Source organism: Nothobranchius furzeri, chromosome 11 (assembly GCF_043380555.1).
Source record: "Nothobranchius furzeri strain GRZ-AD chromosome 11, NfurGRZ-RIMD1, whole genome shotgun sequence".
Taxonomy (NCBI): domain Eukaryota; kingdom Metazoa; phylum Chordata; class Actinopteri; order Cyprinodontiformes; family Nothobranchiidae; genus Nothobranchius; species Nothobranchius furzeri.
Window position 1 is genome coordinate 63,738,739 of NC_091751.1, and position 22,005 is coordinate 63,760,743.

A 22,005-nucleotide genomic window follows, 5' to 3' on the forward strand; every position below is an offset into this window, starting at 1 on the left:
TTTTAAACTTTCAGTGGTTTATTTGACATTTTACACAAAAATTAGTGTTAATGTTTAGCTTTAATACACAAACCCTGGTTACAGTAGAAAATTCTATAAAACTTTTTTTTTTACTATTTAAAGGTAATTTTATTCTCATAATATTAGTTTAATACACAAACATTACTAAAAAAAACTTTAAATAAAAACAAAACGAGATAAACTCACAAATGTAACCTGACTAAATTCACCAAACTTTAATCACATTAGTGTTTTTCCTTTGGATGCCTAAATGAAACGAACACCCTCCCTTCCTTCTTTGGGTTGTTCAACACTCTGTCTCCTGAAGGACTTCCAGACGCTGGAGCTGAAGGAGACGTCAGGACTTCGTATCTGGTTGGACTTCCAATCACCTCAAACAGAGCCGGTGTTTTCCCGTCGGGTTGGTTGGTGATAAACGTGGAAGTTGTGGAAGAAACAAAGACGTTGCCGAAGCCGTCGCTCTCCTCGTACGTTTCGCTGACCGTCCTGGTGCCGACTATTCCTGCTTCCTGCTTGGGAACAGCTTTCACCTCAAGCACGCTGACTTTGCGTTCTGGACTGAGACCATTCTTTGAGGATTCAGGAGCAACAGGATCTAGATCATGAGTTGCATTGGTGCAGCTATGTGAAGAAACTTCAGAATTTGGTTTAAATGTTGTCATGGTTGGTTTTTGTTGTTCAGACGGCTTTCTTGTAGAGTGAATGGAGATGAAAGACGGTGAGGATTGAGAGGAGGATTGTCTAATGAGTGGCTTTTTGTTTGGTTGGTTGGATACTTGTCCTTTGGGAAGGTTTGAATCTGAACCTTTCGTCTGGTTGGCAGGACCTGGTTTGCTCTTGCTTGACACAATACTGATCTTCCTGATGTTTTTGGGAGGAAGAAAGTTCTGCTCAGATTTCAAAGATTCGTCGAACAGCCCCGACAAGCCTGCAATGTCAGCCTCAGACTTGAGATTGGACACAGAGTACAAAGCCTTTTTTATTGTTTCTTCAATGTCAACGAGTTTGGCTAATGTCTGCTCCTTGAGTTTCATGATCTCCTTACTCGCCTTTTCTAGATCTTCAAACGCAGTTTCAACCGAGGAGATGCTTTCAAGATCATCGTCGTGCCATGCAACTTCTACCTTCTTTCCCTCCATTTTACATTTTGTAGCATTTCTACTGGGTGTGGCCATCCAAGCAGGGACATTGTCATACAGAGTCATCAGGGAGTTAGCATCCACACCGCAGTCCTCACCTTCCATCTCCTGCACCTGAGACAGGATTCCTTTGAGTTCCTCTCGTTTCTTTAAATTTTCAAAGATCTCCATGGCTGCCTTCACATTTCCTTTCATGATTTCGTCCTTGTGGACAGAAAGCCTTTGCCGCCGTTCTTCCTCTGTTTCTCTTACTTTCTTCTCTCTCATAACAACTTTACTTCCAACTTCTTGATTGTTCCGTTTCAGATCATTTTGCTGCAAAGGGATCTGGTCATCGTTGCTCTGTGATGCTCCTGCTGGAGTTCTGTGTTGGTTTTTGGCCGGGTTGGGATGGTGTTTGCGCTGTCCGACGGTGGTTTTATCGGTGTATTTGTCTTCACTAGCATTATTATGAATCACTTTTACCTTCTTCGATAGCAGATCTCGCCTGTCCTCGCCATCCTTCCTCTCAAAGTTCTGTAGGACATTCTGCAAGCTCTTGCTCATCTCCTGTTTTCCATCTTCTGTATAGTTCTTCATACACATCTGAATCTCCTCAACTGCGTTTATTTTCTGTATCACATTTCTTTCTATTACCTCTTCTTTAGAGCTAGAAACATTTACATTTGATTTCCTCTCGTTCTGCTGAAAGTTTGAGTCCGTCATCAGAACTTCGTTTGACCCGTTTGATCCACGTTTGGTTTCATCTCCGTTTTGTTGGTGGAGCAACTCGTGTGAACTCCCTTTACTGTTTTTACCGTGTGCTGTGACGTCTTGTCTTTTATCTGCAGCTTGTACAGCGTGCTGTTGTCTTTGCTTTGGGGGAACCACTCTACTTATATCATCTTCTTCAGAGAAGGTGACTTCAGGGGCAGGTGCTGGAGAGGTGTTTGGTCCTTCCAGAGCTATGGTTTTTATCCACTGAGGCTTTGGTGGTAAAGCTGGCTTCTGCTCCTTTGGTTTCCTGGTCTGTTCTACGAGTGGAGGTGGAGTTACTCTTTCAGAGCTAGGTGATGTAGAGTTTCCATTAGCTACGATGTCCGGGACTGAAATCTGAGTTGAGATGCTTGGCTGCCCTTCACAGGTTACTGCAATTGAATGAGATAATTTTGTGTCAGTTGGAGGCACAGACACCACAACACACTGATTGTGAACAGTTTTGCTTCTTCCTGAACAAGCCCTGCCTGAGTTCCTGTATATCATAGCAGCTTGATAGTCTCCTTTGGACACGTTAACCTTAGACTTCCCAAGAGACTCCAAAGCCATCTGCACATTTCCTCTAATGATATTCTCTTTATCTACAAACTTCTGCTCTGTTGATGCACTCTGCAGGGACCTAATTGCTGCCTTCACATCTCCTCTAACGTCGTCTCCCAGCTCGCCCTCAGTTGACTGACCATTAAAATCACAGTCTATAAGATGTGGCAGTGGGTGTCGGGCACAATTACTGACTAACACAGCTCGTTGTTGACAGGAATCAAAGGAAACTTGGCTTTCCTGCTCTGCTTCACTGACCTTTGGGTTAGTCTTGATCTGCTGGATTCTGGAGGACGACGAGTATGTGGTCTGCATCACTTTTGAAGAGCTTTCTTCTTGAGCCGACACTCCCAAGTTGTATATTTTCCCAGGAACAACAACGTCCCGCTCCACATGCAAGCTTTGTTGCTTGGCCATTTCAAGAGACTTTTTCGCTGCTCTCACATTTCCAGATACGATAACCTCCTTCTGGGGTTGACTTCCTTCTTCTACAGGACCTTGTGAGGATATGTCCATGTCATAGATTGTTCCGGGTTGAAAGGTCTCCCGCTCCACGCTCATGCTTTGCTGCTTTGCACGTTCTAATGACTCCATTGTTGCCCTGATGTCTCCCGGTACGATCTCCTCTTTGTCAACAGTCACAGGTGGTTTCGCAGCAAGTTGTTGCTTTGCTGAAGAGATATCTCCTGGGATTATTTCTTCTTTAGGAACACTGCTGTCCGCACCAACGCAGCTCTCAGATGCAAACACTTTTTTGGTGTTCTGTACATCCCCTGGCAAAACATCACAAATGCTTCGCTCCACCTGCTCTTTTTGCTGCCACAGGCTCCTCTTTGCTTCCTTCACACCCCCTTGAATTGTTTCGATCTGCTCTTTGATCAAGCTGCTGTGGTCAGCTTCACATTCAGATGCCTCGGCGTGAAGACTCTTCAAGTACTGCAGGTCTCCCTTCTCAATGCAGCTCTTGAACAAGTTCACATTTCCCTTCTCGTTTTCATCCACGCGACAGGACGTTGCAGTTTGGTGACTATTAGCGGTTGCCAACAGATTTCCAATTGTACTTTTAACATCTCCCCTTTCCACGATTTGACTCTCAGTTTTGATTTCTGCATTACTGATTAGAGAATAAACCGACATTTCTGCTTTTCCATCTCCAGCCTCTTGCATGACGATTCCCTTTTTGAAATGTTTTTTGTAGATAAGTAACTCTTCTATGGTTTGTGTGATATTTTGGATTCTTTGATCACGCTCAATGCCAGCAGCTGTGGTTGACTCAAAGACTGGAAGTTCAATCACAGCGGTATTGATTTTGCCCTTCTCGACTTCTCTCAGGAGACTAACTTGTGGTTTTATCGTTGGTTTGAGCAGAAGTTGCAACATAATGTTCCTGATTTGACCAGTGACGACATCTTCTTTCTGAATCTTCACACCTCCGTTGCTTTCAAGCTGATATTTTGCCATATTAACATTATTTTGTTCATTTGCTTCTATTATAATTCCGCTTGAGTGAATAAAATTCATTTCATACAAATACGAAAGGGTGTCAGCCGTGCTGCTGGCAGTGATTTTGTCCAGCGGGGTGGTTTCGAACAACCACGTAGTGCACTTCACGTCGGCCTTGGGTATCTCCTCCACAGCTTGGTCTGAGGCTTCCTCAAGTTCCCTGAACTTGTCCAGGGGCTGAGATTCAAACAGCCAGGTGCAACGTTTCACATCCCCCTTCTGGCTGTCCTCCCTGTGGACTGTTTGAACCGGACTCTGTTCTTCAGGTTCTCCTTTCAGACTGTCCAGAGTCTGATTCTCAAACAGCCACGTGGAGGTCCTGACATCCCCTCTCTTCACATCAGTGACACTAACCATTCTGACAAACTTTCTGGAGGACTGATCAGACTCAAACATCGTTTTGTTTTGTTGGACATTGATGCCTTCTATTTCTCCAGTTACTCTGACGGGAGGTTCGTCTCGACCGAAGGAATCCAGAGGTTGAGTCTCAAACTTCCACCTGGCTGATTTGACACCCCCTGTTTTGACATCTTCCTGCGTGACAGCTCGAATCACATAAACGTCATTCTCTGCCTTGATGGCATCAAGTGGTTTTGTCTCAAACATCCACCTGGCCCCTTTTACGTCACCACTCATCACTTCTTCTTTTCTCACAGTTGTCACCTCATGAAACTGGCCCTCCTTGTCTCTGATTGCATACAGCGGCATCGATTCAAACATCATGGAGCTCGACTTGACATCAACATTGCTCAAAGGTCCTTCCTCGGGTACTGACTTCTCCTCATTTGATTCCTGGTGAATTTTGTCTAATGAAGAGGTTTCAAAAATAAACTTTTTATTTTGAACATCTCCTTTCTCAATGACTCCAGCTATCTCCATGCTTACGCCATCATGGTCCTTGCTGATCTGGGTCATGGGACAGTTCTCAAACATCCATGTAAATTTATGAACCGAGCCTCTTTCTATGTGTTCATCTTGGTTCTGCCCCTCAGAAGATGTCACCTTTTCTGATCCGATTTCATCAAGGGATTGGGACTCAAAGAGCTCTTTGACACGCGAGACACCTCCCGACTGGAGGTGGACCTGGCTGATGTACTTCAGATTCTGTTCTGAAATCTTGAATGTTTCTGTTTCAAACAGATGTTTGGTTGTTTTAACCTCGCATTTGACAGGATCCATTGTGCTGCTGCAGAGCTTCAAACTGACTGGTTCACCATCTTTGATGCCGTCTTGGGGTTGGGACTCAAAAAGCCAGGTAGTGGCTTTGGAATCAGCATCAATGGACTCTGTCTCCGTCTCAAATAACCATTTGCAGGTCTTGACTTCATCTTTGCAAGGTTCTTCTTTCACTGAAGAGCTTTGCTCATTTTGGTTGCACTTGAGATGGATCCCGTCCGTTGTCTGGGTTTCCAAAAACCACTTTGCCATTTTCACATCACCTGTGGTGTCTTCTTTTCTGGTGATGCCTTTAATTACTTCAACATTTCCTTTTGCATCTACCAGCTGATCTAAAGGCTTGGTGTCAAACATCCACTTGTAGTTCTTGACTTTCCCTTTGATGATTTCCTCTCGGCTGACTGTTACAACCTCATGAATGTTTCCACGACCATCCCTTATTGCATATAAAGGGTTTTTGTCATCTTTCACATTTTCGTCTGATTGTTCCTCCTTTGTGGTTATTTCCTTCTCAAAATGAGAAATTTTGCTCAAAGGAATTGTTTCAAAAAGTTGTTTGTAACTCTTCACGTCACCTTTTTTGATCTCCTCCTCTTGGCGTGAGGTGTACTTTTGAAAATTGCCATTTTCAAAGATTAGCTTTTTGCCTTTCACTTCTCCTTGTTCTTCGGCAGAAAGGGTGATTTTCTGCAGGCGCCCAACTTCATAGCTGCCACTGAGAGTCTCCACAGGTTGAGTTTCAAACAGCCAAAGAGAAGTCTTCACGTCTCCGCCGATGATTGCTTCTTTCTCCAGACACCTTTCTGCTCTTCCATCAAACTCTCCCACTCCCGCAACCTCTTGAATAGTGTCAAATGGCTGAGTTTCAAACATCCACCGTTTCTGGTCAACACCCCCTCTGTGCCCCTCCTCCAGGGAAATACCCCGTATCATTTTCATTCCGTCACTTCCTTTATTGACCGTGTCCAAAGGCTGGGTTTCAAAGAGCCAGCGGGCAGTGCTGAAGTTGCTGCTGCTGATCTCCTCCCTGCAGATGGATGTAACAGTATGGATGTTGCCGTTCTTGTCTCTGATGGCACAGCCAGGGTCTGTCTGAAAAAGTTTCAGGGTTTTCTGGAAATCCCCTCTCTGCTCCTGAAGCTCTGATTTTAGTTTCAGAACGCTGCAGTCTTCTATGGAATTGCAACGTCCTAAGTCACTGAGAGGTTTCGTCTCAAAGAGAAGCCGAGTCCCTCTCACATCTCCAGACTGTAAGGGTTCTTTCAGAACCGCTTCAACCAATTCCCCCTCCTCGCCTTTGGATCTGCTGAGAGAACCCAAAGGTTGGGTCTCAAACAGCCATGTTGATGTTCTCACATCACCTCTGACAGAGCTCTGTCTCCTAGTAGATGTGTGTCGGGCGCTGTCTACGTACTCGAACTTTGAGGAGGTGCTCCTGACATCTCCGCCTTTTAACTCCTCTGTGTGCAGAAGCTTTTTGGTTTCATGAGGATCTCCAATGTTGTCCAGAGTCCAATTCTCAAAGATCCACCTCATGGACTGAACCTCACCCTGATAAGAGCCATCTGCTGCCTGAGCACTCTCTGACTGCACGGCTTTCATGATCTCATCATCCACCGCGTCGTCGAGACTCGCCCGTACGTCCGGGTGGATGTGTTTAAAGAGCCTCTTCAGCTCGTTCTTCTGTCGTTGCTGATAGAGGGTGGTGAAGCTTTCTTTGGGAGGAGGCACCGGGAGGCTACATAATGCTGCCGGCCCTTCGTAGTCAGCAGGTTTGGGTGGTACAGGGGGAGGTGGGGGAGGGAGGAGGTCATCTTCTTCTGGACATGCTTGTGAAACGGTGAATTTCCTAGCTGCTTCAGCCATCTTCAAATAACAAAACAGAAAAGAAGTAGCAGTATAAGGACCCAGTCATCTGAAACGTGTCAACTGAGATGTACAGAAGAACTCGTGGTTAGAAGAGATGATACTTTACCTTCCTCTGTGCTCACGAGTGTTTAGTCACAGCAAGCCGTCTTCTGTCACACCAAGATTAAAAACACACCCGACGGCTGTTAGTAGGCAGACACCACACGCGCTGTTCCGTATCGGAAAATGCTCCGAGAATCTGGTTTTCCAACTCAGTCCGGCTGGAAAAAGCCAAACGTATCTGAGGCCATCGATTGATTTTTAGGATTGAAGAAATTAGTCCCTGTTTCATGAGCTCAGTCTGTTAAAGTCAACAAGTTTTAGTGAAATGGGAAGAAAGTGAAACGCAAAGAATAAATTTGGACTTTTTCTCTTCGTGGTTTTAGGAAACATCTTATTGCAATCAATCTATTTTTTACGTGTAATAATAACATGGCTTTGGTTTCTTACGACACAGCTGTAGCTGTCTACACACAAATGAACTGAGTTGTGCTTCTTTTGGTGCTTTTCTAAGAGGTAAATAGTAGCTAAAACACATAACACACGTTAGTAGGACAACACGCGAGCTAATCAGCTGTACAGTACCTTGTTGTGTTTAACTTTTGATCCCGGAGTAGCTACGAATTCCTGTGAAACAACAAAAAAGGTGATAGTTTGGTTAAAGTACACATGTTTATTGCGAACAGGGGATTGTATTTTAAATCAGCGTTGCTGGGTGTGGAGGCAGGGCCCCGCGGTAAGCCCTTGACCTCGCTGTGTGTGCAGGAATTGGAGGCATTTCAGGAACTCACTGGCTGCACGAAGCCTCCTGTCAAGTCACTGGCTGCTGCTTTGGTCAGATAGAGAGCTAATCTGTCCCTCACTGAGGAGGAAGAAGATGTCCTGTCTCTGGGTTGTCTCGACTCAGTGCCTCCTTTGCTCAGCGGGTTATTGTATTTATCATCTGCAATGAGAAGAACAATGAAAGAGCCCTTTTATAAGCAGGGCGTGACTTTTAATCAGCCCATTGTTTTAGGCCTGGTGCTTATTAACATGTTTGAAGATAGCAGCTCCCACTTTTAGTTATGTTCTAAGTGTGCCTATTTATAGTGATGATATAGTGATATCTTGTAGCTCTAGCTAACTCTCTGAACCTTTTATTTTTGCATCAAGGCATTGAAAATGTAAATGAGCCAACATGTAGGTATTTGATTCCTGTGGCTGTTATCGTCCCGCACAGTCATCAGAAACAGACAGGGCCGCATGCCTCAGACCGACCGCGACGCCCAGGAGAGGGAGAAAAGTCAGCAACTGCTAGCTCAGCTGCAGCGGCACATTGTGTGTGTGTGAGCTCCCTGCCATCAAACTATCAACACCTGACCCTTCAAATACATCTGCCTGACCTTGTGAACAATCGGAGCTAAGCTCTTTCACCTGAACCCGTTTCTGCTCACAGTGTGAAGCTCTGACTAGACGTGGTCAGTGCTACGATAATATCCACGCAGAGTTTGACACAAATTTGTTCAAACCATGGACGTAATTTGGGGGGGGCACGGGGGGACATGCCCCCTCCCCCCTCCCACACACACACACACTTTTTCCAAAGTCAAGTTTTGACCCCTGCACTTTTTGCCATCCAAAAACAATATTACACTATATTAAATTGACACTGGTTGAGCTCTAGGACCAAGCAGAAAACAACCATTTGTGTTGAAGCCTATCTCCCATTAGAACCTACTGTAAAGATTCCCCCCCCCCCCCCCCCAAAAGTGAAAATTACATCCATGGTTCAAACGGTGAATGATACAGGAAGTTTGGCGATCAACAGCTGGGTGAGGCGCACGGGCCACCCGTCTGTGTCTAATATCCAGGTTGAAACCCACCTCCCCTTTCAAACACTAAGCCCTCTCGGGACAAAAGGATGGAGCGGTGAGCCGTTGCCTCTCACGAGTCTGGACTTAAAGCATTTTCATCGCTGGGTGACCAGAGAGAATGAAGCCACCGGGGGCCGGGCCTGTTCCGATCCAGTCCTCGCCCACCAGCAGCAGGAGACTTTCTGATAAAAGCCACTTATTGTAAAATCAGTTTGGTCTTCATCTGCGTGATTCCCACGCATTCACGGTGGCACGTCTGGGTTAACTCCAGGAATGAAGAGGAGCTATTAGCGGAGCAGTAATGGGCAGACACATTTTTAACTGTTGCAGCTGTGCAGCTGGTATTTGTTCCTCACCACCTTCCCCGCTATCAGCTGTTGTCGATAGCGGCCACATTCACAGACTGCAAGGAAGACCCGAACACCAAAGGATGGTCACAGCCCACCACCACGCTACACCCAGAGATTTCCCCGGAAGGCTTCATGGAAACGTCACCGATGAAGCTCTCACAGACTAAATATTTATGAATAATAGTTTGTGACTTCCACGGTCCTGTTCATAAACAGCCTAAATTTGTAATTCAAACGTGTAATTACTGTGAACACAGTTATTAAACACCGTCTTATTTAAAGTTGGACACATCTGCTGCCACCTAAAACAATATAGTATTATATTATAATGTTAGCCACAGCTTCATGCATGAATACTCACTAAGAAGTCACCCAGCTCTGTTCACCTGCTGCGTGCCTGCCGTGGTGGCCCCTGTGATGTGTGTCTCAGCCCGTCTCTTCCCTCAGCTCCAGCTCTGACTGGACTCTTCCTCGTTCTGGGGTCTTGGTGACAGCTGACTTTTATCTGCTGCCGCTCTTCCACTGGTCAGACTTCAGCTATTTTTGGGATTGGGGGGCTGGCTGCTGCTACCGGCGTCAGTCAATCATGGCTGCTGGTCAGCGAATGACTGGGACACCCCACCACCTCCCTTTCCCACAGCTCCATTGTCACCTACTATTATGAGCCCAGTGGGTGGGACCATTAGCATGTGTGTCAGTGGGTGGTTTTTTTTTTTTTTTTGAGGGGTGTTAAAATAACACACAGGAACTCATGGAAGGTTTTATTTTGACGAACCAGTAGAGTCTGAAAAAGATCAGTGGACTGGGAGAGTTGTGTGTTTCTTACCCTCAAACCCGAGGCAGCTTCTCGAACAGCCTCTGTTCAGAGAAATAGTTTTGCATCTGAAAGTACTGCTATGGTTAAATGAGCTCCTCCATGACATGATTCTATGTGAACGACAGGGTGGTCAGTCTTGTTGGATATAATATTGTAATTATTCGATTTTTCACAAAAAATAAAAAACTCAGCATGACCAAAGAAATCTATTAAATCTTCTTACTCATGAGTACTGATGGCAGCTCATCTCTCTCTTACTCACATCACAGAGTAAACACGTCAGTGCATCTAAACAACATCAGTTCCAGGGCTCATGTGACTAAGGACCGCGTCACGGTGGAACGGTGCAGCAGCAGCCTCACTCCTATCTTCAGCATGTGTGTGAGCACATAGCTATGCCTTTACCCAGCTGCATCCTTGTCTTTATTTAGCGTTTGACTTTCCTCCACGAAGCAACGTTTCAGTTGCTGCTCGTCAAACACTTTCAGGATTCGCATGACGACACTGTAAATATCATCAACCTTGATCCCGATGTGTCTGCCGGAACCCAAATGTAAATACGCTTGATACAAACACACACACAAGAAAGTGGCTACCTTCATATTTTCAAGGATCTATCCAGAACAGACATGTAAACAGCTGTGCAGTGTGACACAGACACGTCCATAAATTACGTCTCTGAGGACGCTCGGACACCGGTCCATCTGCCCTCTGCCATCTCAGTGAGTGCAAACATGCTCACCAGTTGGGTGCCTGGAGGCTCTGCTGTGGCTCTCCAGAAGGCCATTCGTGACCTTTTGACCGTCCACCTGGGTTGTTCTCTGTGGAGTGGTGAGATTCTTGTTAGGAGAATTAACTCGACTTAACCCAACTTTATTTTTACAGCCTGCATCTCTGGTTGCTTCAGAAATAAATACACACGGAAATAAAATATGTGCATCGTAAAAACAAACACAAATAAAAGCATTATGAAAACAAAGGGGCTCTCTGAAGTCATTTGCAAATTTTTTTTACTCCCTGCATGTTTTAAGGTGGATTTTAATTTAGAAATGACCATGCCCCGTTACATTTACCTGATCTTCTCACTCATCAGTCAGCCTGATTCTCTTAGATGTAATGAGGTCTAAAACTTTAATGCTGCTCTGCATAGTTTGATGCCACAGAGAGCGCACCGTGTGGCCGTCAGAGAAATTGCAGTCAGCAAAATGTGCACTCCAGTGATGTTCAAACGGTCTTCGAAATTAGTAAACTATTTATTTGTTATTATTTACTACCGCCTTGAACTAACAGAAAAAGCTGTATCGGGGGAGTGTTGGAAAGAGTGGCCGATGATAATTGGCAGGTTTGCAGGGAGAGCATTGGAAAACCGGGGAATTTTGGCGGGGATTCCCACTCCCGGCTGTTTCTCAAACATTTTCAAAGTCCTTGAGTTTTAGTACCAGACATGAAGTGCAGCAGTGCAGGCCGTCTGTGTCTCACAACTTTAGGCAGAACCAGGAGGATATGCTGCCTCACAAATTCAGAGAGTCTGGAGGTCCGTTCCTAGGTGCTCAGTCTCGGTCAGAACCGAGAGGAGCAGCCTGAGAAGCAGAGAGAACCTGGCAGGAACTGCTGGCAGGATTCATCTTCAAATGTACGGTTCTGCTAGCTTAGCTGAGCTTTTCTAGCGGCTAACTGAAGGGGAACATGGTAGTGATGTGTCGTAGCAAACGAACCGGCTCTAAGAGCCGGCTCTTTGAAGTGAACGACGGGAGCCGGCTCGTCATTGGGAGCCGTTCCCTCCCCTCCCCCCTCCCCCTCTTGCCTTGGTGAAAGCTACAGGCGATTGGTCAACATGTGTAACTGCGTGTCCAGACTGTCCACACACAGAGCAGTAGGGGCGGGGAAGAGGGAGGATCAGTCTCAGACACAGCAGAGCACATGTGGGAGGAGGGAGACGAGAGGGAATGAGGAGGAGGAAAAAGGCGAGCGAGAGAGAGAGAGATGAAGACGGTGAGAAAATGAGCGCCAGCAGTCGGAAAGTGGAGATTTCCTAAAGTGTTCAGTTATTAAATCCATAGAAATGATAAATATTTGATATATTGCTTTTTTTACATTAGTAAATCATTTTACATATAGTTTAGCATTATTTTGGTTATAAATGTACTCTACGCAACAGAAAATCTGAGGAGCCACTTGGGAGCCGAAAGAGCCGGCTCTTTTTGGTGAGCTGAGCCAAAAGAACCGGCTCTCTAAAAAGAGCCGGAATTCATATCACTAGAACATGGCCATCTTGTGGATGTCACGGCACGCGCTCTCACAAGGTGGTCCTAGAAACCCTTCAAAATAAACGAAATGGCCACCTCTACAGACAATCGTGGCAAAAAGTACACAATTCAATCGTACGGTCAGGAGACGAAACTGGATATATGCTTTTTTAATGCAAATGCTACACAATGCAGCTTTAAGGTGATCAGGCTTTTGCAGAGGCTGTCCTGAAAGAATGAACCTCTTTACTTCGCGAATTCATGCGTTTTGAGATTTTGATCCTCATGTCGTCACAAGTGACCTAAATGCAAATGTTCTGACTAAACAGGACCCATGTTTCATAGCTTTCCAGAGAAAGCTTCAGCATTTACGTAGCAACCCTTTCTCAAGTGATTACTGCAGCAAACCGCATGCAGCGTGGGCCGTCTTCTTCTGTGCATGCAGATCACGTCATACCTTTAGATTATTCACACTGACTGCGGTTGCACTTCAGTTATAATATTAACAACCACAAGTTCTCAACAGAACAGTCTTTAAACAAATATTTAAAATACTTATGTGAAGGAAAGTCTTTCTGAGTTCACTTATTTGTTTTGATCAGTACCATATATTTTTATCTGATACCTGATGTGATGTCTCCTTCAGAGGAGTGTTGTAACTTCTCCAGTCCTGCAGAGGACAGCCTCTCCCTGTTTTAGACTGCGAGTCCAGCCGAGGGCCGCTGTTGTAGTCCTGCTGCAGGGTGGACTTGGACTCAAACAGGGCACACAGCGCTCTGGTGCTGGAGGTTTCTCTCTGGGGGAGGACGTCCATGGAGCGGCTCCTGGACAGATTAGAGCTCCATGCAGATTTCCAGAGGGTCTCCCTGCCCTCCTGCATCCTCCAGCAACCGTCCACACGGCTGTCAGACACCTGGCAACAGGAATTTGTTTTTAGCTGTATATTTATTTATTATAATAAACAAACGGCAGCAGGTTACCTGGAGTTTTGGCTCATTTTGTTCAGAAGTCCCCAGGTCACCACAGCTCTGGTAACTGTGAAAGCATCATTATCGACACATTTACATCTGAGATCAACCTGACAGCTGAATAAATCTGCTGTGTGTTCGTCTTTCAGAACTTACTGCTGCACCAGCTGAGAGACAGACTTCCTGCTCCAGGATGCGTGGGCTGACGTGACCCATGAACTCTCCCGAGCCCCAGAAAGACTCCTCAGAGACTGGGTCCTCCGCAGACTAAAGACCTCCATTACAGCTTTTTCTTCACAGATTATCTTCATCGAGTCGAGAAAAGAAGATTAGTGTTCATACATATCCTGTGACTGCAAACATTTTCTGCTGATCAAACTTCAGTGCAAATCAAAGAGACCATGTCCTTTTATTTAATAGACAAATCAAATCTGAACGGACTAAAGATTTGGCGATGAAGCCGAGTTTAAACTTTGACTTACTCTATAACAGGCTGTGACACTGACAGTCATATGACTTTGTTAATGTTTATAACCTCCAGCAGTTCCACACTAAAACTGCTCGTATTTATGACTGCGTGTTTCTGCACATCTGTGAATTAAACGGATGTTGGTTCAGGGCGTTCAGTTTAATTTAATAAAAGAAAAAGTGCATCTTAATCCTGACCAAAAAGTATATGTTGTATGTTTCAATTCCATACAGGTTTGCTGTAAAATTCACGGCGCTGGAGGTTACAGGTGCATTATAGTTGCATTAGGATTGCTTTGATAATTCAGACAAATTGTACAAAAATAAAAGACAAAACTCTTACCTGAGGAGAGGAGGAGGATGAGGTCAGCTGCTCTATTTGTGGTTTTGGAGCATCTCTCACAAGACTGAACCATTTCTAGTGGACAAAGTCCTTCCACACCTTGTGATTCAAGACTTCCGGAAGTGACTTTTTATATTTCACATCAACTGATGATTCTGTCCAGTAAAAAGGGAAAAAGCACAAGACTGACATGCTCTAAAAATGGCGGTAATACACAAATTAAAGGCTTATTCATAATAATAAAAAACAATGTAAACATGTTTATTTTTCCCACCCTGATCAGATAAAGTAGCATTAAGCAGGATTGTTTACTAAGTGATGAAGTGACGTTAGCACCTGAGTGTGTTACGTTAGAGCAAGCCAAAGAGGAACATAAAACACTTTTAGACTTTAATTTAAAAGAAAAATTGTCTCATGTTTTTTGGGGAAAATATTGGTTCAAAACGTCAAAATAGAGCTTAAAAGTCGTAAAGTTTGTAATTTTTCGTTTTTAATTAAAACTGTTGTCCTGGATGAAGGGTCAAGTGTGTTTTCAGCTGTTTGTAAAACAGCACAGCTGTCTAGGGTACGTGCACTTCCTCATTGACACCGGGAGGGGGCGCTGGAGCTTCACGACTCCTCCCAGCAAGATGGGAATTAAAAGGGCTGCTGCTTGTTGACAGAACATTGCTGTTTTGGCTTTATAATTTGGCCATCACACACACCACACACACACACACACACACACACACACACACACACACACACACACACACACACACACACACACACACACACACACACACACACACACACACACAGATCCAGCTCAATGCTTCCTACAGATACAAACCATTAAAACATCGTCTGATAGAGTTAGGAGGCGCTATCTGAGTCTAATGCATGTGTTTTCACATCTCTGTGTTTTGGTGTGTGTGTGTGGGGGTGGGGGGTGGGGGGCTGACATAAGAGCAAGTCTCCTTCCCGCTGCTGCTGTGTTCTCCTGAAAGCCTCACATGGATCCACATGTGAGAACCAGCACCGACAGCAGAGCACTCTGTACTGGAGCTCAGAGCTCAGTAGCTCCTAGAACCGGGCTGACAGCCAGACTCAGTCAGCCATGGCAACACAAGAACAGGAAGACACACACACACACACACACACACACAAACACACACACACACACACACACACACACACACACACACACACACACACACACAAACACACACACACACACACACACACACACAAACACACACACACACACACACACACACACACAAACACACACACACACACACACACACACACACACACACACACACACACTCTCTCTCTCTCTCTCTCTCTCTCTCTGTCTCTCTCTCTCTCTGTCTCTCTGTCTCTCTCTCTCTCTCTCTCTCTCTCTCTCTCTCTCTCTCTCTCTCTCTCTCTCTCTCTCTCTCTCTCTCTCTCTGTGGACTGATGGTGAATGTTTGATAAAACGCGCTGCTGCAGACACGATGCTCGGTGAAGCGTCCTACTCTGGGTTGTGATGCCTGTGCACGTCCCCGTTGCGTAATGCGGATGAGTTTAAAAGTTTGTAGGAAAGGTCATGGCAGCTCTCTGGCTGACAACAGGGCAGTTGTTAAAGGGGGAATGTCAGACCCAATCATACAGCCTAAGGTGCTCACAAACATGTATAGATAAGATCACTGCTGTTGTTGTGTAACCTGCTTTGTTACCATGGGCTGCAGCTGCACTCGCTCTTTATCCACGGAAGGTGTTTTAAACGTGCAGCAGGTGGCTGGCAGACCTGCTCGTTTTCACGTGGTGCTGCAGATGGTCCCAGCAAAGGCAGAGCATCATTTTATAGTTTTACTTGGGTTTGAGCACACAAGCTCTACAGAAACCGCCCATTTGCTCCAAGATGCCTCTCTAGTTCTGCCATAGGTATAACACGCTTGGCAGGATTCCAGACAGTGCAACAGGAAGTACCCACTCACACACACACAAACGCACACCACCCAAAACACATCACCTGCAAAAGATCAGCAGCTGTCAGGGCTCTCAGGGTCTCACGATGTGGAAATTTCCTCCACATTCTCATCTGAAGACGTTTTCAAAGAACTTACATCGTTTTGATCCTCAAGACTCTCAAAGTATCCGAACCAGATTTTCTAGTAGTTTCTCTTTCAGATCTGTTAAATTCAGCACTGCAGGCTTTACTCAGAATCAGACAAAATTATTATGGTTATTGAGAGGTGGGAGAATTAAACGTGTTACTCTGGCCAGATTAAGGTCACTCATAAACAACTTATAGCTATTATAGTAACAAAGGGCAGAGGTCACGAGACACAGCCTCAGCTAGGGAAGCTCAGCCTTCTGCCTGAAGGTGGATAGCTCCTTTCTGGGTGTGACTGGACTGCAGCTCCTTTTATTCCATCATAGATTTATTCACTTAGATTTGCAAACAGATAAAAAAAAATACTTTTTAATATGTTTTTCTTTCAACCATTTTCAGCACAAAGGGTTGCTGTTTTTACAACATTCACATTGTTAGAAGAAGCACGGAGTTGTGATACGTAGAAGAGAAGTATATGATCAACAAGCGAGAGGTGAAAGTCTCTGTTTATTCCCCAGGTGTAAGGGGACGTTGCACACATCAGCTCTGAGGAAACTGTAGCCGTGCCAAATCAGGGAAACGGGTTTTGTTAATCAAACCTGACAGATTTAAATCATTTGGTCAATATTGTCCTTTTCTGTTGTGTTCTGTTGCACAAGAATACAGCGGGACGTGAATGTTTGGACAGCCTTGTTAAGCTTCATGATTCTCCTTTATAAATTGTTTTGTTTTAATAGAAATTTTTCTTTTAAATATCGTATAGGAGACACCCACAGTGATATTTAAGAAGTGAAACAAAGTTTATAGGATTCACATAAAGTGTGCAATAATTGTTCAAACCAAATTATTGTCACGTTGCGGGTGTGGAGAGGATGGACCAAGTGTGGTGGAGCAGATCAGGAGGTACAGATGCAGGCTTCAGGTTAAGTAAAATGGTTTTAATGATGGAACGGGAACGAACAGCACAGGACAACGATGACAACAAAAAAACTGCAATGATCTGACAAAGCCTGGTTCAAGGAGGGAGGTATAAATACACAGGGGAAAATGAGGAACACGTGGGCAGGTAAACGAGGGGCAGGTGAAAACAATCAGGGCTAATCAAGGGCAGGAGAGAGACACAGTCAGGGAGGCAGGGGCAGACCGTGACAATTATGCAGGTGAATAAATTTGGGCATCACAAAAAATAAATTAACTCAATTTTTTGTAGATCCTCCTTTTGCAGAAGTAGCTTCTAAAAGCTTCTATAGCTTCTATTGAGAGTCTGGATTCTGGTTGAAGGCATTTTGGACCATTCTTCTTCACAAAACATCTCTAGTTCATTCAGGTTTGATGCTTCTGAGCATGGACAGCTCTTTCTATCTCACCACAGATGTTCATAGTATTCAGGTCAGGGGACTGAGATGGCCATTCCAGAATGTTCTTCATGTTCCTCGGCATGAATGCCTAAGTAGATGATGAGCAGGGTTTAGGGTTGTTGTCTTGTCGAAAGGTCCAGCCCCGGTGCAGCTGCAGCTTTGTCACTGATTCCTGGACATTGGTCTCCAGAATCTGCTGATACTGAGTGGAATCCATGCATCCCTCAACTTTAACACGATTCCCAGTCCCTGCACTGGTCACACAGCCCACAGCATGATGGGACCACCACCATGTTTTACTGTAGGTAGCAGGTGTTTTTCTTGGAATGCTGTGTTCTTTTTCCTTCATGCATAACGCCCCTTGTTATGCCCCAATAACTTTTAGTCTCATCAGTCCACAGCACCTCATTCCAGAAGGAAGCTGGCTTGTCCAAATGTGCTTTAGCAAACCTCAAGCAGCTGTTTGTGCTGCTGGCGGAGAAAAGGCTTCCTCTGCATCACTCTCACGTACAGCATCTCCTTGTGGAAAGTGCACCAGATAGTTGAACGATGCACAGGGACTCCATCTGCAGCAAGATGATGTTGTAGGTCTTTGGTGCTGGTCTGTGGGTTGACTCTCAGTGTTCTCACCACTCTTTGCTTCTGTTTATCTGAGATTTTTCTTGATCTGTCACTTTGAGCCGTAACTTGAACTGTGCCGGTGTAACAACAATGCCCAAATGTATGCACCTGCCTAATTTTGTTTGAACAATCATCCCACACCTTCTGTAATAAACTTAATTTCACTTCTCAAATATCACTCTGTGTGTCTCCTATATGATAAATTTAACTGAATTTTTTTAAACCAACAATTTATACAAGAACATCCTGAATATCAACAAGGATGCCTAAACACTTGTGTCCCACTGTAATTCTTATGTAAATGCTGTTGATAAGTGATTAGACATGGTTCTCGTTTTATTAGTAAACAGCAACTATTTTGGATATTTTTAGATAATCATTAATCATACCCTCATTCAGAGAAGAAATAGCAACAAAAAGTGCTGTGATGTTGTGTTATTTGGTTAGATTAAGTTATTCCTAAGTGTTTCATGCTACATTATGATTTTGAATGCAGCGGATATGAAACAAGCTTTGGTTAATCTGTGTAACCTGATCTAACGTGACTAAAGTAACTCATGCAGAAAAAGTCAAGTTTGAATAAATATAAATGCAAAACAAGTGACCACCAATAATCTGCCAGAATTTAATCTTTCAAGCATAATCATGTTATAAATAATCTCACAAATGATCCTAATGATTGTTACAAACATGAACAAAAAGTGAAAAAACATACATATCTGTGGGAATTGCTCAAATTCTGAAACAATACCTTACAAACCCTGAAAGCTAAGAAGGAGCCGTGTGTGTCATGCCTGCTGTGATGCAACAAAAACATCACAAAGATGAGTAAAAAGATGTGAGTGACGTCAAATCACAGGAATGACGGCTCCGAAGTTCCTCGCAAGGCTACTGATTCACCATCTGTCCGCTCAAACAGAAACATGGATGAAATTAGCTGCTGTATCCATGGTTACCACAGTCAAACTATGACATCAGCATCTATATCTATCTATCTATCTATCTATCTATCTATCTATCTATCTATCATCTATCTATCTATCTATCTATCTATCTATCTATCTATCTATCTATCTATCTATCTATCTATCTATCTATCTATCTATCTATCTATCTATCTATCTATCTATCTATCTATCTATCTATCTATCTATCTATCTATCATCTATCTATCTATCTATCTATCTATCTATCTATCTATCTATCTATCTATCTATCTATCTATCTATCTATCTATCTATCTATCTATCTATCATCTATCTATCTATCTATCTATCTATCTATCTATCTATCTATCAATCTATCTATCTATCTATCTATCTATCTATCTATCTATCATCTATCTATCTATCATCTATCTATCTATCTATCTATCTATCTATCTATCTATCTATCTATCTATCTATCTATCATCTATCTATCTATCTATCTATCTATCTATCTATCTATCTATCTATCTATCTATCTATCATCTATCTATCTATCTATCTATCTATCTATCTATCTATCTATCTATCTATCTATCATCTATCTATCTATCTATCTATCTATCTATCTATCTATCTATCTATCTATCTATCATCTATCTATCTATCTATCTATCTATCTATCTATCATCTATCTATCATCTATCTATCTATCATCTATCTATCTATCTATCTATCTATCTATCTATCTATCTATCTATCATCTATCTATCTATCTATCTATCTATCTATCTATCTATCTATCTATCTATCTATCATCTATCTATCTATCTATCTATCTATCTATCTATCTATCTATCATCTATCTATCTATCTATCTATCTATCTATCTATCTATCTATCTATCTGTCTGTCTGTCTGTCTGTCTGTCTGTCTGTCTGTCTGTCTGTCTGTCTGTCTGTCTGTCTGTCTATCTGTCTGTCTGTCTGTCTGTCTGTCTGTCTGTCTGTCTGTCTGTCTGTCTGTCTGTCTGCCTGCCTGTCTGTCTGTCTCCTGAGGTTGTTTCTGTATGTGGGCTGCATGTGGCTCATAAGTTCTACAGCTTGGCTGAAAACCGGACCACAGCAGCCAGTCTGATCCACCTGAGAGGCTGCCAGAATGTAGGTCACCTGTGAGGTTATGCAACGTGAATGGTGGACTAATGGTTTGAACTCACTGTTCTCTGACTGTAGATGTAGGTGATGGAGCCATCTAGAACGAGACAAAAAGCAGGTCTTTAATGTCTCTTTTTCTTCCACGGGGATCTGTTTACAGTTCTGATAGCAGCATTGTAAGCTGTGTGTATGCGTTCTACTGTTATTTTGGCTCCGTGACTTGTTCCTGCTGTAATAGTATGGGCTGAAAAGGATCAACCTCCTCCTGACGCATTAGGACACATGTGAGTCACACCATGGACACCAAAGGACTAGGAAACTCCAACTGTATTACACAGATGCATTTGTGTCCAGGAAGTGTAACTGTCCTATAAATAGCCACTACGCCTCACTGAGCTCTTTGATCATGTGCTATGAGTAAGTAGCACCAAAAGCTTCATGTTCCACTTCTGGAACATAGAAAAGACACACGGTCATGTTTAATGCTTGTGCTAATCCCTCCTCATCTGATCCTGATGATGGGCATGGAGGGGGAAACACACACACACGCACACGCACACGCATACGCGCACACGCACGCACGCACGCACACACACACACTGGAGTTCCAAACCAAAGTGGGTCACATCACACACTGTCCATCCTCTGACTGGTGTATTTGGACTAACAAATACTGCAGCATTAAGGGCCACTTTGGTCAAACTGATGCATATCAACACATGGGATGAAAGCTCAGCCTCGGGGGAATTTTAGTCTTTCTGTTCATCTGTCTGATTATGAATCTGTTGTTTTTTCCTGTCGCCATCACAGCTCAGATTCATGTTCTTCCCAGCCAGCTCAGTTAGCCAAAGATTTCCTGTAAAAGCAGATATGTTGGAATATTACTCCTTTGTTGTTCTTTGCTCAATAATCACTTCATAAAGTTTGTGTCTTATAAAGAAACAACATCATGACAACATATGTTTATAAATTGCAAATAGAAATCAATGCATCGTGTTAATTTTAGTAGAACACCAAGAGTCCTAACCCTGTTTTTATCTGCTGCTCCTCTTTGGTGAAAGGAGTTTCCTGAAGTTTCTGCAGCACCAATAGTACAGGAGTCATATTTCAGTACAACATGAATACCAGCAGCGTTTCTCACCCAAAACAACAGAACTAACGGAGTTTTACAGACCCTACAGCACGTAGATTATTATTTAACAGTTATGTAAATTATTTGTGTTCTCTGTCACTGATTTTCTCTGAATCTCACACCTAATCCACATCCACCCGGAGAGAAATGAGCGCGTGGCTGTTTATCTGAGCTCCAGCTGGAGGTTTAAAGGTTCTTTATTTACCAGCTCACGTTTACTGCAGCTAACAGCACAGTGCGAACACAACAGACAGGAATCTGTGGGCTGCGGTGAGAGTCTCTGCGTGTCACCGCCTGCGTCAAGGCAGACAGAGGACACACGGAGACGGGCTCCCGTCAAGAGGACTATCTTCAAGGCACTTCCGGCTTTGTTTGCTAACTCGTTTCAAGTGTCACAGCACGTGATTCAGCTCAGACCAAAAGTTTAGTTATGTTCCAACCTCTGTTTTAATAGTTTCAAACATCGGCGCGCTGAGCAAGAGTAAGCTAAAAGTTAGATATGTGAGTTTTCCTCTTTTGCAGCCAAACGAGCTAGCCGAAAAGTTGTGCGCATGTGCGAAGCGTCATCACGTTCGCAGCCGGGGAACTATCTTGATTCACTGTAGCGTGCGTGTCTTTGGGAGCTCGCAGCCAGCGCACT

At 43.9% G+C, this 22,005-nt stretch overlaps 1 protein-coding gene across 3 annotated transcripts; it reads right to left on the reverse strand.

Annotated features, from left to right (window-relative positions):
- On the reverse strand, positions 1 to 14,180 carry xirp1 (xin actin binding repeat containing 1). Of its 3 annotated transcripts, XM_015957723.3 has the most exons (8): positions 14,089 to 14,180; positions 13,434 to 13,582; positions 13,290 to 13,344; positions 12,935 to 13,222; positions 10,806 to 10,884; positions 7,835 to 7,986; positions 7,629 to 7,670; positions 1 to 7,001 (listed from the first exon to the last, which is right to left on the reverse strand). In XM_015957723.3, exons 2-8 carry the CDS (start codon positions 13,556 to 13,558, stop codon positions 246 to 248), a joined length of 7,497 nt encoding a protein of 2,498 aa, XP_015813209.3. In that variant the 5' UTR covers positions 13,559 to 13,582; positions 14,089 to 14,180; the 3' UTR covers positions 1 to 245. The 3 variants fall into 3 exon arrangements, with proteins under 3 accessions (XP_015813209.3, XP_070397843.1, XP_054586748.2); XM_070541742.1 differs by lacking the exons at positions 10,806 to 10,884; positions 12,935 to 13,222; positions 13,290 to 13,344; positions 13,434 to 13,582; positions 14,089 to 14,180 and adding an exon at positions 9,633 to 9,760; XM_054730773.2 differs by lacking the exons at positions 10,806 to 10,884; positions 12,935 to 13,222; positions 13,290 to 13,344; positions 13,434 to 13,582; positions 14,089 to 14,180 and adding an exon at positions 9,608 to 9,734.
- Between the last annotated feature and the right edge of the window lie 7,825 nt (positions 14,181 to 22,005).